Source organism: Sminthopsis crassicaudata, chromosome 6 (assembly GCF_048593235.1).
Source record: "Sminthopsis crassicaudata isolate SCR6 chromosome 6, ASM4859323v1, whole genome shotgun sequence".
Lineage (NCBI taxonomy): Eukaryota > Metazoa > Chordata > Mammalia > Dasyuromorphia > Dasyuridae > Sminthopsis > Sminthopsis crassicaudata.
The window spans coordinates 82458486-82474245 of record NC_133622.1 but is presented as its reverse complement, the minus strand read 5'-3'; the positions used below and the strand labels follow the sequence as shown (position 1 = coordinate 82474245).

Genomic DNA, 15760 nt, shown 5'->3' with positions numbered 1-15760 from the left:
GAGGAGAAAATACATATAATAGAAAGAATAAAAATGAAAAAAACATTAAAAATGAAATGTGAAAAATGATAAAGAACAAGCTTGGTCCCAATGAGGTATAAGAAGTCTTTCCCTCCTTCTATACAGATATAGAACATTGTATATATTTCAGAAATACTTTATTTTTTGTTTTTTGATAGGTTGATTGGTTTTGATGATTTTTTTTCTCCTTTTCCCCTTAAAAAAGGAAACCTTTGTAAATAGGATAGCTGGGTATGGGGAGGTAAAGACAAGTGGGAGAACATGCAAGCAATGTAAAAACAAGATATATTAAAAATATTCCGGAATCAAAGTGAACATCTTATATTACTTCTAATTCTATTTTTTTTAATGTGGCAAAAGAGACCTTCCTCCTAGCTCACAGAAACAAAGATTTTCTAGCTCTAGGTAAAACTCTGAAAAAAAGCAAAATTTGTCTTTGTTGCTCTTTCTCCTCTCATACATCTTCTCTGTTGTAACACACTATCTCCTGTGATCCTTGGAGTAAGATCTTTAGGTATTACAGCTAAGGTATTCCCTGATAACCACACAATCTTAGAATATGGGATTTCTATATTTAGAGATGCTGGGTACCTAATGGATATATTACTTAGTCTAAGCCAATTATTTTTACAAATGAGGAAATTGAGACTTGAGAGCTAAACTGACTTGTCCAAGGATCCCTAGTTAGGATCTAACAGTGATAGGATTTCAATGTAGGTCTCATCTCAGATTCCACATTGTTAATATACTATCTTGTCTCCTTGAAAAGTGACTTTTTTCAGGGTATTTGATTTTAATAGGTGACTAAAAACTCTATGTGATCTAAAATAAAAATACAATGGTAGAATGGAGGTATGAGTGATATATGAGTGATGTATTGGAACCAAGCCAAGATTCCCTCAAATAGCTAAATGTCTGTCTATTTTGCTTATTGGAGAAGGAAATAAAGGAGAGTAACTGCCCAACAATAGCCTTAGAAGCCTGAGGCCAAGAATTACAATGTCTTTGGTTAAAAGGTTTAATAAATTCTAGCAATAATAAGCACATACAGTAAGCTAAATGAATTCATGTCATATAGATGCCTTGGGCATGGGCTTGTTGGAAGGTTTAGTAGCTTGTACTCCTGATTTAGAACTATTAATCTGCTTGTAAACATTGTGGTGATAGAGAAGTTAGATGCCAAATCTCTGGTGGGGAGTGAAATACTGACCTCTGTGAATAGCACAACTCCTGGTATCTCCAGACAGGAGATGATGAACATCTAACAAATCCTCAAAGCCACTGGCTTTGTCACCTTTTGTAATGTTATGAATGATTTTGTTTTTTAATAATAGGACTACATAAATGGGTATGAAGCATGGATAGATCAAAAGTTTATTTTTCTATCAACCCATCAATCTAAACATTCATCTATGTATTTTTAATCTAATTGGAAAATAAAAGATGACTCTTATTTTTGTCCCATTTGCAGAATTACCAAATTGGTTCTGCACCTCCGAACAGGCCCCAGATGTCTACGATTTTTGCTATGATTTTTGCAACATCACTGTCTTAGAGAAGTCACCTGAGACACAGAGAAATTAAATGACTAGCCCAGGACCATATAACCTATTGTTATGTAATAAGAGGCAGGATTTAAACCCAGGTCTTCCTCATCCATTTAAACCCTTTCTGAAGAAGGTGACCTTATCCACATTTTACAGATAGTGAAACCCTTCCTTTAGAAGAACTTAGTTCTTCTTATTCCTCTGCAAGAAGACCATAAATCCATTTAGAAACCAAAATCACCATGTTATGTTTAATATTTCTATCTTAAAATTGTCTTAATGGCCTATCCTGTTTGATTTTTCTATCTACTGATCAGCTGTTTATAGTTTTATGGGATCCAGTTTGTTAGCAGAGCAGCTCATTGTTCCTCATACATCTTTTCCAATGATAAATTATCTCTAAAACTTATATCACCTCTGACCTTGTACAGTTTCTCATTTGTCATGTGGTCCTACCAACAAGTTTGCACATTATTCTTTTCATTGTAAGCTTTTGCTCTTTGTGTTTGGGTTGGGGCCAGCATGCTGATTGCTATAGGCAGCTGTGTTGTAGAGTAAAACATTTCTATCCTGATCTTTATGGGCATCTCTTCTTTGATCAGCATAATATAGATGCATTTGAAACTACTCCAGGTAAGCTTTATTATTTCCTGTCCATTCCAAATCCATGTTGGATGAAAGAAAAAAAGTGGTAAGATCTTGTTTTTAAAAGAGCTCATGGAGATTATGAGAACTCCATTACAATGAAAACCTCAGCTGAAAGTTTGCCCTTCAGAGAAAGATAAATCAGAGAGGCCTTGAAACATGAAGCCAAGGAGCACAGCTGAAAGAAAGCAATGATGTTGGGGAAGTGAGTTGATCTTCCTAGACTTCTGTTTCCTCAAATGTAAACAAACAAACAAACAAACAAACAAACAAACAAATAAATAAATAAATGGAATACTTTCCTTTCCAGCTCAATATAGGAGTTAATTTTTTGGAAAAGGAATTATTAAAACATATAGTTAACCCAAGGTAAAAAACATATTAGTTAACCCAAGCTGGGGATTATTTCAAAGAGAAGGCTTTCCTATTTGAACAACAACAACAAAAAGCCCTAGTCTTAAAAAAAAAAAAACTAATAGTAGACTATGCATGTATAACATGAAAAAACAAAACCTAATTTCTGAGCAGAATTGATTACTTATGGAATCACAGATTTCGAGCTGGAAATGTCCTGGGGAACCATGATGCTCAACTAGTCTCATACTCTCATTTCATCATTGAAGATTTACCATTTACCATGGTTTACCATCATTTAACCACAGAGGTGAAGTGATTTGCTAAGGTCACTCAAATCGTAGCAAAAGCTGAGGTCCCTACTCATATCTCGCCCACTTTATGCTTTCCCGGATGCCCATTTGGAATGGTATTTTCAAAGATCGGTCCCTCTCTAAATGCGAAGTTTATGGGATACAGTAAAGACAGACAAACTCAGGGACATGGATGGAAACAGCCCGAGGTTAGGCGAATTTGAGGAAGTCCCCTCTGCAGTTTACCCCTAGGGCAAAACTGAATTCCTGGGACTCTCTGGAAGGAAGGCTGTTCTGCATAAAGTTTTCTGCAAACTCCATCCTCCAAACTAGCCTTTCTCGGAGCAGTAATGCATATCAGTCGCAAGAGGGATGGAGATAACAAGCCCCTAGGTTGCGTGGGTGTCAAATAAATCCGAGAGCAGAGGGCAAGCGGATTGCTTCACCGACGCCAGCTCCGCTTCCAGAGTGGAAAAGAGAGAAGATAACTAATTCAAGGCGAGGGTTCCATTGGATCAAGGTGGTTCCGGCTCCCTCCTGCTCCTGCTCCTGCTCCTGCGCCTGCTACGCATTGCTCTCAGCCGGGTGCCCCAAGGATCAAGGAGAGAGAGGAGGAGGGAGGAGAAGGAGGAGAAGGAAAAAAAAGGAGGAGAAGGAAGAGGAGGTAGGAAGGAGGGGAACAGCAGCGAGGGGAATAAACCGGAGAAGAGGAGCGCGGGGAGACACTGGGGGTGGGGGGTGGAGATGGGGTGGGGGGGAGGGAGCGCGCCGGGCGCAAGGAGCTGAGTGGACGGCTCGAGACGGCAGCGCGTGCAGCAGCTCCTGAAAGAGACAGAGTTGGCAGCGTCTAGCTGCATTTCCAGCAGGAGCCGAGCGCATAGTACGGGGCTTTACAGCAAGGTGATGTGCTAGGCAGCTCTGCACGCCGGGGCTGCTGCTGCTGCAGCCCAGGCTGCCTTCTCTTCTTCACCGCTGTGTGTGTGTGTGTGTGTGTGTGTGTGTGTGTGTGTGTGTGCGCGTGTGTGTGTGTGTGTGTGTGTGTGTGTGTGTGTGTGTGTGTGTGTGTGTGTGTATGGTGGTGGTGGTGGGGACTGCCAGACACCCCTTTCCTCTCCCTCTCGTCCCCCTCCCCTCAGTTTCTCAGTGCATCTCTCTGGGTCGTCCCCCCATATTTGCACGTCTTGTTTAACATTTTTTTTTAAATTTTTTTGGCCTCCCCCTTTCCCTCTCCCTTCCCCGCGTCCCTCTGTCCCCAAGATGTTAAAGGTATCAGCCCTATTGTGTGTGTGTGCAGTCGTCTGGTGCAGTCAGGCTCTCGCAGCGGAGGCAGCGGCGGCGGCGGCGGCGGCCGGGGGCAGGTCGGACAGCGGTAATTTTCTGGATGATAAACAATGGCTCACCACGATCTCCCAATATGACAAGGAAGTCGGACAGTGGAACAAATTCCGAGACGTAAGTGCTGCGTGCTCTCGTCCCCACCCTCCCTGCACGCGCGCGCGCACACACACACACACACACATACACACACACACACACACACACACACACACACACACACCTCCTTGTTGGGGGAGGGGGAGGAAGAAGGAAAAGAAGAAAAGAGTGGGTTCAGTTCCCGGGGGTGGGAATGATTTTGGTTACCGGGAGATGGAGTGGAAAGGGAGGAATAGAAGTTCTCAGTTTAGATGCTTTTCCTCTTTTGGCTGGTGCAACCTCGAGTTAGGTGCCCGCGGGAAGGTTTTGCTGATTGGCTGCTCAGGAGTTAGATTTCCAGGTTTCCTTCTTTTCATCCTCTCCCTTCCCTTCCAAGTCTTCCCCTCCCCAGTCCTTTGAAATCAATGGCTTGTAAAGCACAGCGATCAAGGCTTTAAATTCGCAACTTTTCCAATGAGATTCCTGGTGCTCCTGTAAACATAGCGGACGTGCATTTGCGCGATGCGTGCCTACTAAGTAACCGGGATCGATCCAGTTACTAATGGACCATTAAGGAATTTAAGGAAGGAGGGAGGAAGATGTCAGATTTATAAATGCTGGCTGGCAGAGAGGTGGTGGGAGGTGGTGTGTCAGAACCCGTTAAGCAGTAGTTGAATCGCTCCTGGACGATTACGTAAAACTGCTGATCAGTTTTCTGCGTCGACATTAACTTTAATCTAGAGAGTGTTCCCTATACACCTTATGAGGTTGTAGTCCAAAGAGCACCACGAGCTGATGGCTGGTGGATCTGATCACTAATTGCTAGCGGGGCTGCGAGGGCTCATCCGGGGTTGATTTGGAGATTGCTGCTGCCTTGGATGGATTTTTACTGGGTATTATTCCAAAGAGAAGGCTTCTTCAAAGACTCCATTCTTGTTTACTTTTGAGCCCCGTTTGTCCCACTCCATGCTTGTCATTTTCTCCACCTGATTTGAGGAGACTCGGTATAGCTGCTCACTTTGTGTCTTGGGCTGAAGGTGTCAGGTTTGCGTTAATTCAGAGGCGTTCTGATACCTTTCCCTTATCCCTGTTATCATAAAGAGTGGAAAGAGACATAACTAAGATTCCCCTGTGCTCTCTCCCCCTCTCCAGACAAATTTGTGAGATTAAAAAAAATACAATACAACAACAACACCATGGAGGAGTTTGGATATGCTGTACATGTATAATGCCAGCACTGAAGGCAGATAGATGACTCACCCCCCACCCTCCAATCCCATCACTTCAACTATTAGTAAGGTTTTCTTGACGGATTATGACATATGTAAAAATGTAGCTTGCATTGTTTCCTTTCACCACCCCCTCAGCCACTAGAAGGAAGAATAAATAGAAATCAAAAAGACATTGACTAACTCTCAAACCCTGGTGGATAAATTGCAGCAGATATGTCCATTTCTGATTGAGTTTAGGGATGATTGATGTTAGAGATGGGGGAACTTTATGAATCGATATGGAATTTCACTTTGTTAGCAATCCTTGGAAAATTAAAAGTCCAAAGGCACAGTAAGAGGATGTCCCTAAATCTAGGCCTTTTTCTTAAATGTTTTTATGGGTCATGCATTCAAAATTCATGGTAGAATTTGAAATAGATAGTGTTAAGTTAATTCTTTAATAGTTAGTTCTTTAATAGTAAATAGTAAATAGTTAATAGTAAATACAGATGAATACAGATAGTTAATAATAATAATAATAGTTAATAGTAAATACAGATGAATACAGATGAAATAGTAAATACAGATGAAATAGTAAATACAGATGAAAAACCAAAGTTGGCAAGATTTCTGAAAGTAAGAAAGAACCCTTTGTTCATCTTGTCATTTCTAAATGAAAGTGAAGATTTTGGAAGAAATTCAACATTGATCCACTTTGAGACAGCTTTTAAAAGTCTTTTTGAAGTGACTGCAGGCTTGCTTTTTGAAAACATGCTCTCTTATAAATCTGGATGTTTCTATCTTCATGGAAATCAAATTGTTGAGATGGATTCAGGAACCCATGCTTTACTGTATTTATAGAACATAATCCAAGATGCGAATATGAATACTTTCTGAGCGTATGACATCTCTATTTTGTACATCTTATCATTATTTTTTTCTCCATTGATGATTGAAGATTGATTCATTTAGAACTTTAGACAGCAACAAGGTGTTGCTAACACCTTTTTCACAAAGTAAGGGTTTAGTAAGTGGTCTAAATTTACATTGTTGAGGCTCAATTGGTTTGAGTTACAGGATCATTTGTAATGAAAAATATTGTTCTAGATGATTACTAATATATAAAGTGCTATCTATGTACAGCAGACTACATTGAAGTTGTTAAATGGCTCCTAAAAGATGGAAAAGTATAAAATCATTTATACTGGCTACCATAATATGATGTGTTCTGCCTGTGAGGTCTGGGGGGAGGGGAGAATTTCCAGGCCTTAGTGGCATATTTGTTAAATTCCTAAAGTGAAGTATTTAGTGAGATGTGTTTTAAGTTAATATGTTTTTAGATGTGGGCAGCTAATATAAAATGTTCCCATTATAACATATCCATTGAAGGATAGTTTTTAAAACTTAAAAGAATGGATTTTGATCACTAACTTTTCAAGTGCATGAGTACATTTCAATACAGATAATTTATTTCTTAAAAGCATTGCAAAGATGAATATTTACTGTATATCTATTGACCACCTGTTGGTGGTAGCTATTAATAAGACAAAATTATTTTGTTTCAGTATTGAAAAGGCTTTTTCCAAAGTTCAGAATAAGTGTTCTGGCTATTTTAGCTATTTCTACAATGGTTAATTTGTATTTTTCTTGCTTTTCTTGCTCTCTGATCAATTACTTGCTTATTGATGTTACTATAATTTTTGAATAGTGTAAGAATTTTGTTATGGGTCTGTGGTGATGATGCATCTATAAGAGTGAACAAAAACTGCATCAGTTTTTTTTTAAGTTCTGCATCAGTATTATATTCTAAATTGATTTACAAATTCTAGTTAGAACTTAAGAATATATTACAATTTTTAAGAGTCTTTTTTCCCTAATTTACTTTCCCTTTACAAAGAAAAATTTCCTTATCATGTTCTCCCATGTGTTTTTTTAGTTTGCATCTTCTACTAATTTTTAGCTTTCCTCTAAAAACTAACTACATTTTCACAGTATATTTTATTTTTCAGTTTCTCCATCTTCTTTTCTTCCCCCTCCTCCTTCTCCTACAACTTGAAGACCCAATCAGAAAAAGCAAGACTGATTAACAGACAAGCTAATGACACTGATGTGGATCATTGATTCAACTTCCTCTAGTTCTAGATCACAGGGAAAAAAATGAAAACTGAGATAAGTTTACAAATAGCAATGAAAGAGAAGACTCTGCAAATAATTCTGATCTGTCTTCTATACTGCCTTTAGACACAGGAGAATTTTATTGCATTGATCCTTTTTTTTTCCCACAATGTTAACACAAAATGTATTGTCTTATAGAATCTTTATACTGTCATAAATCTAAAAATGATCTTCTTTGCTACTATCTCTGATCATCTGAGTCAAAGTTGAAATATATCCAGAGTTTTGTAGGGGAAAAACTCTGAAGCAATGAAAAGTTGATCATATTTTTAGTTAAATACAGTAGAGGTATTTCATGTAACAAAGTATGATACAATAGTAATATATATGTATAATATTTGTGTGTACACACATATTTATATGTTTATAGTATATATATATATATATGCATATATATATTTATATATACACATTCACACATTATATATAGTGGATGAGGATGAATAATGAAACTTGAGAGTACTTGATGCAAATATCGAAGTGATTATCTACTTTGGAAATTATATAATTCGAAGTGTAGTAATTTCTTGCACATACTTTTCATACTTAAGATTTCTCTATTTTTATCTTGATTCTTCTTCTTCTGTATCCATAAATGGAAAATCTTAAACAGTAGGAAAATAATCTCAGCCATTTTGCACAGGTGTGAAAGTAAATCCCCTCCCCTCTCCATTAATTCTGCAACTACTCTCACTCAGCAGGAGCAATCCTTGAATCCAACTTGGTCTTTTTATTGCTTTAAAAGGTTTATATGATATTCATACTTGTGGTTTTAGAAAGGAAAATAATGAACTTTGGAGAAAAGATGGATTATTTGCTCACATTTACAAACTTAGTGTATTGAAAGTATTTTTCTATCATTGCAATAAACTAGTGAGATTTTGTTTGTCTTTGAATAAAAATAATGTAATTACGTCACTCAGGTATGACACTGTCACTTTCATGTTTTACTTCCATTGTAGCAGATATAATATTAAGAAGTGATGGGACAGAAAGAGAAATACTAAAATGTATTTTGAGGCAGTACTTTAAATACATACCAATCAATTAGTGGATTACAATGCTCACTTTCCATGATTCCCATCCCCAAATCACTTTTCGGCTCTCCCTGCCTCCCCTCCTAGAATTCTCACAGTTCAATTTTGAAAAATCTTTTTGAAGTGCATCTTGGAATTGAGAAATTGATTAAAATGCCATAATTCAGTTAACATTTTTTAAAGCTTCTGACTTTTATGTTTATACCAGATACATTTAAATAAATATTGTCTTAAATTTATCTATATAAATTAATTTTAGTTGACTCAAGTGAATTGTATTTTTCAAAAACAGGAATTTTGGGGAAATTGGAAAAAACTTCAGCTTTTTTTGTGGTGTTTTAGCACAAAGATTATTTAAGACATGGTGGTTGATGATGAGGGAAATTTCTTTATCTAGTTAAAGAACAGAAGTGAGAATCTATGAAAAGGCCATCAACCTTTACTGGTATTTTAAAGTAAATAAAACTAGTTTGTGCCTAGGAATTATTCTTCTTCATTCTTTATCCAACTGCTTTTATAATACATTAAATGCAAATCTTTTCTTCCTTATGGTTAATGACAAATATCTGAAATGCTGGGTGGAAAAAATCCATATTGAATGCTTTTGTTAAATTTATAATGGAGTATGACTATACTTTTTAAGTAGGAAATATGACAAAACAAGTAAAAATTCTCTAACTTGCTTCATTCAAAAATCCATTATAACTATGCTTTTTTTCTTTTTTTTTTTTTTTTTGTTTAAACACTCCAAAAGAGAAAGAAAATTAAAATTGAGTAATGGGGAGAATTCCATGTTGTATCTCAAAATTCTGTCCAGTTTTGATATTTCATATTCCTCAATCTAATGTTATTATATACAATTTCTGTTTTTCATGAAGTCTTTTCTGTTTTCTCAGAGATAATCTTTTGTGAAGTAGGACACATTTTGTTGAATCAAGAAGAATTTGTAAAATGCCTTCTATGTGCCAGTTATTCTACTCAATATTGGAGATACAAAGACAGTTCCTATTCTCAAGGCGCTCACAATGTATTGGAGGAGTAAATTAGCTATATAAACTGGAGAGTTTCTTATCTGGAAGACCCAAAGATGAAAGGTATTAGAGAAAGCCCTCTTATAGAAGGTGGGATTAATTGGGGCTTGATAGAAATCAGGATAGCTTAAAAAATTGTGACTTTTATCTTCATGGTTTTCCTAGGTCTTGTTTAGGAATCCTTTAGAGAAAATTAATTGTTTTAGTAGAAGTGGAATTTACCAATTAAATGATTATTGTTGCTATGTGATAAAACATTTTTAAATTAGATTGAAAAGCATAGGAATATAATAAATCATATTGTGGACTCAGAGTACTTTGACAGTTTCGTCCACTAGCAAAGATCCATAGTCCTAGGAAGCAGCTTGAAATATGTCATTGTTCATACTCTGTTTCACAAAGACCAGTGACATCAGGAGGATGGCATCTTGACTTCCAAGTGGATTCAAGTGAGAACCGAACAATGCAAAGTCTTCAGCCTCATTCCAGATTCATTGGATTCTAGTAGCAAAACATAGATTAGGATAGTTAGTGATTGCCCCCTTGAAGTACATAGAAATTAATTGACTTACCAGCATCATGAAGATAATTAGAATAAGTAGTCAGAATTGAATCTGAAATGATAAAACCAATATTTATAAGGCTTTATGCTCTTTTTTTCCATTCCCCAAAATATGATGATCAAAACTAGGACTTAATTTAGTGGTCAAGGCAAGGCTTATTCTCAATCCTTGATCATTTTGATGTGGCTTCTTAATCATATAAATGCATAGAAAGGCCCCCAAAAGTCACCCTGGACATCTTAAATTCTACAACTCTCCTATCCTCCTTCTCTTGAGTATATGTTTTTCCATATAGAGGAGAGGCAGGTGTTACTAATGTTATTATATTCTTGTTAGAGTTAAGTAAATCTCCTTTTATTAATTGATGAATGACCTACAAGTTCCTCACTTCATCCCAGTACTGAATCTGAACTAATAGGGTACTGCCTGAGTTGTGTTCTAACAGTTGATCTAACTCATTCCAGTTAGCACTCAGATCATTTTTTCGTGCTCTCTTCCCCAACATTTGCCAGATAAAGAAATTCACTAAAATCTTAACTAGTGCAAAGTATAATATGTGTTATTGGAAGGAAAGATATACATATTTTGGAGAACTTATGGCAACAGAAAATAGCTGCCTATAGCTGTTGAAAATTTCACTTCATTTCCCCTTGTGAAGTGGATTAAGTATTGAATTTAAACTTAAAAAAGATCTGTAACAATAACTATCACATATACTTTAAGGTTTGCAAAGGAAACATTTTGCAAATATTATCTCATTTGATCCTTATAACAATTCTGTAAAGTAGATGTTTTTAATTATCTTCATTTTTATAGACATATTAGGTGACACACAGAGTGATTAAGATTGAACATAACTATCTTGACTCCAGGCTTAGTATTCTATTCATGACATCATTTAGCTTTCCAAATCTGAATTTGGATCCTGCTTAAGAAATTTATTGACTATTTAGCCCTGGGATGGGGGCACCTGGGAGGTGCTGTGGATAGAGGGTCAGATCTGGAGTTAGGAAGGCATATTATCCTGAGTCTTAATCCAGCCTCAGACATTTACTAGCTGAGTGATTCCAGACAAGTCACTGACCTTGTTTGTTTTTCCTGAATCTATTAAATAGGTTTGTTATGAGGCATATAGTAATATTAAGTATATTTTAAGGAGTATGTATTTGGAACATCTGTTCAAGTCAGATGTCAGATAAGAAGAGTGTGTGTGTGTGTACACATGTATGTCCTCCACACTTGGAGATGGACACTAGCAGAGATAAAGGTCAAGTAAAGTCTGTTTAGCAGATTGTGTCTGGAGATTGAAATAACATTTGTAGATTTATGACCTGATCATTCCCCATCAGCATGCTTCATTCCCCTCTTCACTTTAGTTGGTCACATGTGGCAACTCTGATATCTCTGATGTAGCAACTGGAAGTCTTGTGGTCCATGAGCCTATATCCATCCTGAGTGAACTCAAGGTGAAATATCAAGAAAAGTCCCCAAAAGGTGTCTTATCCATTGTGACTCACTAGCATACTTTCTTATTGAACTAATTTTCTTGGGGACTAGGAGAATATATTCAATTATATATAAGCTTGTTGAAGGCATGGATTGTCTTCCTATCATGTCTCCACCTTCTTATGTAGTATCTGAATACATTTTACTTCATTGGCTGATAAAGATCTATGCTACTGCTTAATGTCATTGTCAAATTTGCAATGTGCTACAATTTTTCATAAAGAATCCCTCATTATAGCTTGAAGGTGTATTTGGTTTATGAAAGACTGTCTGCGGAGAATGACTTGATTGATCATACAAAACTAGGGAGGACTATCGATGTTGTTCAGTTGTTTCAGTCATATCTGACTTGGATCACAAGGGTTTTCTTGGCAAAGATACTGGAGTGATTTTCCATTTCCTTCTCTAGCTAACATTGCAGATGAGGAAATGGAGGCAAACAAGGTATAGTGACTTGCTTAAGGTCACACAGCTAGTTAGTATCTGAGGCCAGATTGAACTCATGGAAAGTTGTCCTGACTCCAGGTCCTTCATTCTATCCACTGTGCCACTTAGCAGCCTCAGGGAAATTATGGACTTATTTTTTTTGCCTTTTCTGAGGACCAGTTTTGCTGAGTTTTAAGAAGTTGGCTCATAGGAGATAAAAAGTTTTTGGTCAAAGAACCTCATGGAAGACTGTATACTGTGGGATAGAGTAGTTTATTTTAATTTTTTATTTATTTAAATATATTTATTTTAGTGAATGGAGCATATTTATTTAGAGAATTTCAGTGCTTTGAAGTACCAACTTTAAAGGAAGATCCCTAATTATATTGAAATGCTAATGATCAATAAAAATTGAGGTTGCATTTATCCACTATCTGAAAGAAGTTTATTTTTAAGAAAGAAACAATTAGAAAAATGAATAAGGTATGTGTATATGTATGTATGCATGTATACTCACATGTATGTTTAACCTGAGAACAGAAACTGATTTTATTTTGTGTTAAATGTCTTGGCAGAAACTAGCAGTCAAAAACAATTGTAAATTTAAGGATCAATGTAGGTAAAAAAATTATTTTAGTGATTAATCTTGAGGAAAGAAAACTTGAGTTTTGTGTAAGATAATCTAAAATAAAAAAAACAGAAACATAACTTTAAACATTAACATTGAAATACACCTGATTTCAGCTTTTTACAAATGTAACATTAACTTCTGAGAAAGCATGTATCCTTACATATACATAATCTATGTATTCATGCAGTATACATGTACTAGATATCTGTATTTATAAAAATGTGTTTCATGATTCACTTGAATTTTTTTAAATAAAATTTACTAAGAAATAGTGAATAAATGAAATAATATCCATTTCTTTCCTCAAATTTCTATTTATGATTGCTAGTAAGTTTATGATTGTAAATAGTAAATATGACTGTAAATATTATAATAGTAGATAGGTGGTGCAGTGGTATAGAATTCTAGCTTGAAGTTAGGAAGATCATCTTCTTGAATACTTACTAGATGTATCTCTCTGGTCAAGTCACTTAACACAATTTCCCTCAGTTCCTCATCTGTAAAAATGAACTGAAGTAGGAAATGGTAAACCATTGCAGTATCTTTGTGAAGAAACCCCAAAATGGGATCATGAAAGGTCAGACATGACTGAAATCACTGAAATACAAAGGAGAAGTTTATAATTCAAATGTTTTACTCAACTCCCAGATGAGGAGCTCCTTCTACCAATTCAGGTTATCAAATAGGCAGAAACTTAGAATTACAGAGAGCTGCCTAGCAATGAGAGTTTAAGTGATTGGCTCTAGGACAGACAGCTAATATGTTGCAGAGGTAGGATCTGACTATAGGTCTTCTTGGCCTCCAGTTCAGCCTGCTATCTGTCCTATTACCTCTCCTCCCATTTCAATGCAATTTAATTTAATTTAATAGCCCTAAATCAAAATATGAGATGAAGTATGGCATAGTCATTGGAAAGCAGTCCTTGTGGTCAAAAAATTTTGGGTTCATATCTTACCTCTGACTCTTACTGGAGATGTTACCAGAAGCAAGTTACTCAACCTCTCAGGTAACTTTTTTTTTAATTATTCAATTTATTGATCAAAATATATGATTTCTGCCCAAAGGGCTAATAAATTCATGCATATCCTTTGACCTAACACCACCACTACTTGGCATGAATACCAAAAGAGAGTTCTATATATCTATATCTATATCTATATCTATCTATCTATATCTATCTATCGATAGATATATATCTATATCTATATATCAATATATCTATCTATATCTATCTATCTATATCTATCTATCTATCTATCTATCTATCTATCTATCTAGGTGTCTTTCTCTTTCCTGAAATCAAGCATTTTTATTATTTTTTTTTTTTTGTGGGAAAATTGGTTTCTTCTTTATCAGTACTTTCAGCAATAACTATCATTTACTGTTTATTCCTAGGTGCTTCTAATAATTATTACATATATATAAAATGAAAACTAATTTCAGCATGTGAACAAATGGAATTCATTATCTTTACCCATAAACCCTTTCCTCCTTCTTAGCTTCCTTATTACTATAGAGAACAAGACCAAAGTCTCCCAAACCTTCCCAGCATAGCAGCCTTCCTCAACTCCTCACAACCTCAAATTCCCTTATTCAGTCTAGTGCTATTTTATTCTGAACTTAAGAAATATATCAATCATTTCCATAACATAGTAGAATTAAAAACAAAAAATCCTATTCCATTTCAGACTCTTGCCACTGATACCTGGCCTATTGTAATACTCAATTGATGAGTCTGCCTGCCACAAGTACCTTCCCACTTTAATCATTTCCCATTTTGAACTAAAAGGATTTTCCTAAAGTAGAGAGGTCTGATCATGTCTCCCTCATACTTAGTAAAATCCTTATTACTTCTGGGAACAAATGTAAAATCCTCTGGCATTCAAAACCCTTAATAACCTTGTTTCCTTCATTCTTTATTTACCTTACTCCCCTCCTACATATTTTTCAATCTAGTGATAATGGTTAGCTGACTATTCCATGAACAAGATACTCTATTCCTAGTCTCTGGGCATTTTCTCTATTTGTTCCCTAAATCTGGAATTCTTTCCTTTTCTCCACTCTGACTACTGATCTCCCTAATTTTAAATTGCAACAAAATACAGAAAGCCTTTTCCAACCTCTCTTAATTCCAGTGCTTTCTTTGCTCCATCAATTATTTCATATATGTATATATATATATATATCATATATAGTTTTCTCTGTATATATTTAGTTGCATGTTGTAGCTTTCATTAGATTGTAATCATCGTGAGAGCAGGTACTGTCTTTTGCAAAACTTTTTTGTATCTCTAGCACTTAGCAGAGTATCTGTCACATAGTAGTTGCTTAATAAATATTGCTTTTAAAATATTGTGGTAGAAGGACTTTTTAAAGACATCTAATTCAGCCTCCTATCTGAAATAGAAATTATTTTAAGAACCAGTTGCTATTTAGCCTCTATTCAAATAGTTCCATTTTTTCATGATGGTCTTTTATATTTATGACTGTTCTAATGTTCCTTATTTGGAAAGATGCATGATGTATTTTCATGTAGTTGCCACCTACTGGTGATGTAGTAAATTAATGCTCCACATAATAGTCCTGCTATTTGAGGACACTTATCCTATATCTTTTTTCCTTCTTCAGTTCTTTTAACTTTTTTTCATGTAATACAGTTTCAAGTCTTTCAAATATCTTGGCTATCTTCCTCAAACATGCCCTACTTTGTCATTTTAAAAATGTTCCTAGAATAGAATGAAATTCATGGGATATGGTTTGATCTGTGCAATAAAAAAAGAGTACCTTATTTTGATAACATTTTTGAATCCCTTTTATTAATATTCTTATTTTTAGAAGATGTATAGATTTTGTTTTAATCTTAAGTTCTTTCAGCAAAGATTACTTTAAAATATTATATATGTATAT

General features: G+C 35.6%; 1 protein-coding gene across 2 annotated transcripts in view; it reads left to right on the top strand.

The window, feature by feature from the left end:
- The first annotated feature begins 3252 nt into the window (after positions 1-3252).
- Positions 3253-15760, top strand: part of SPOCK3 (SPARC (osteonectin), cwcv and kazal like domains proteoglycan 3) — a 618678-nt gene continuing 606170 nt past the window's right edge. The window contains exons 1-2 of one of the 2 annotated variants that reach the window (XM_074275104.1): positions 3253-3524; positions 4118-4312. In XM_074275104.1, the coding sequence (XP_074131205.1) occupies positions 4118-4312 (195 nt within the window). In that variant the 5' untranslated portion in view covers positions 3253-3524. Of the gene's footprint in view, positions 3525-3658; positions 3761-4117; positions 4313-15760 lie in introns of those variants that run through there. The other variant, XM_074275105.1, reaches the window with a different exon arrangement.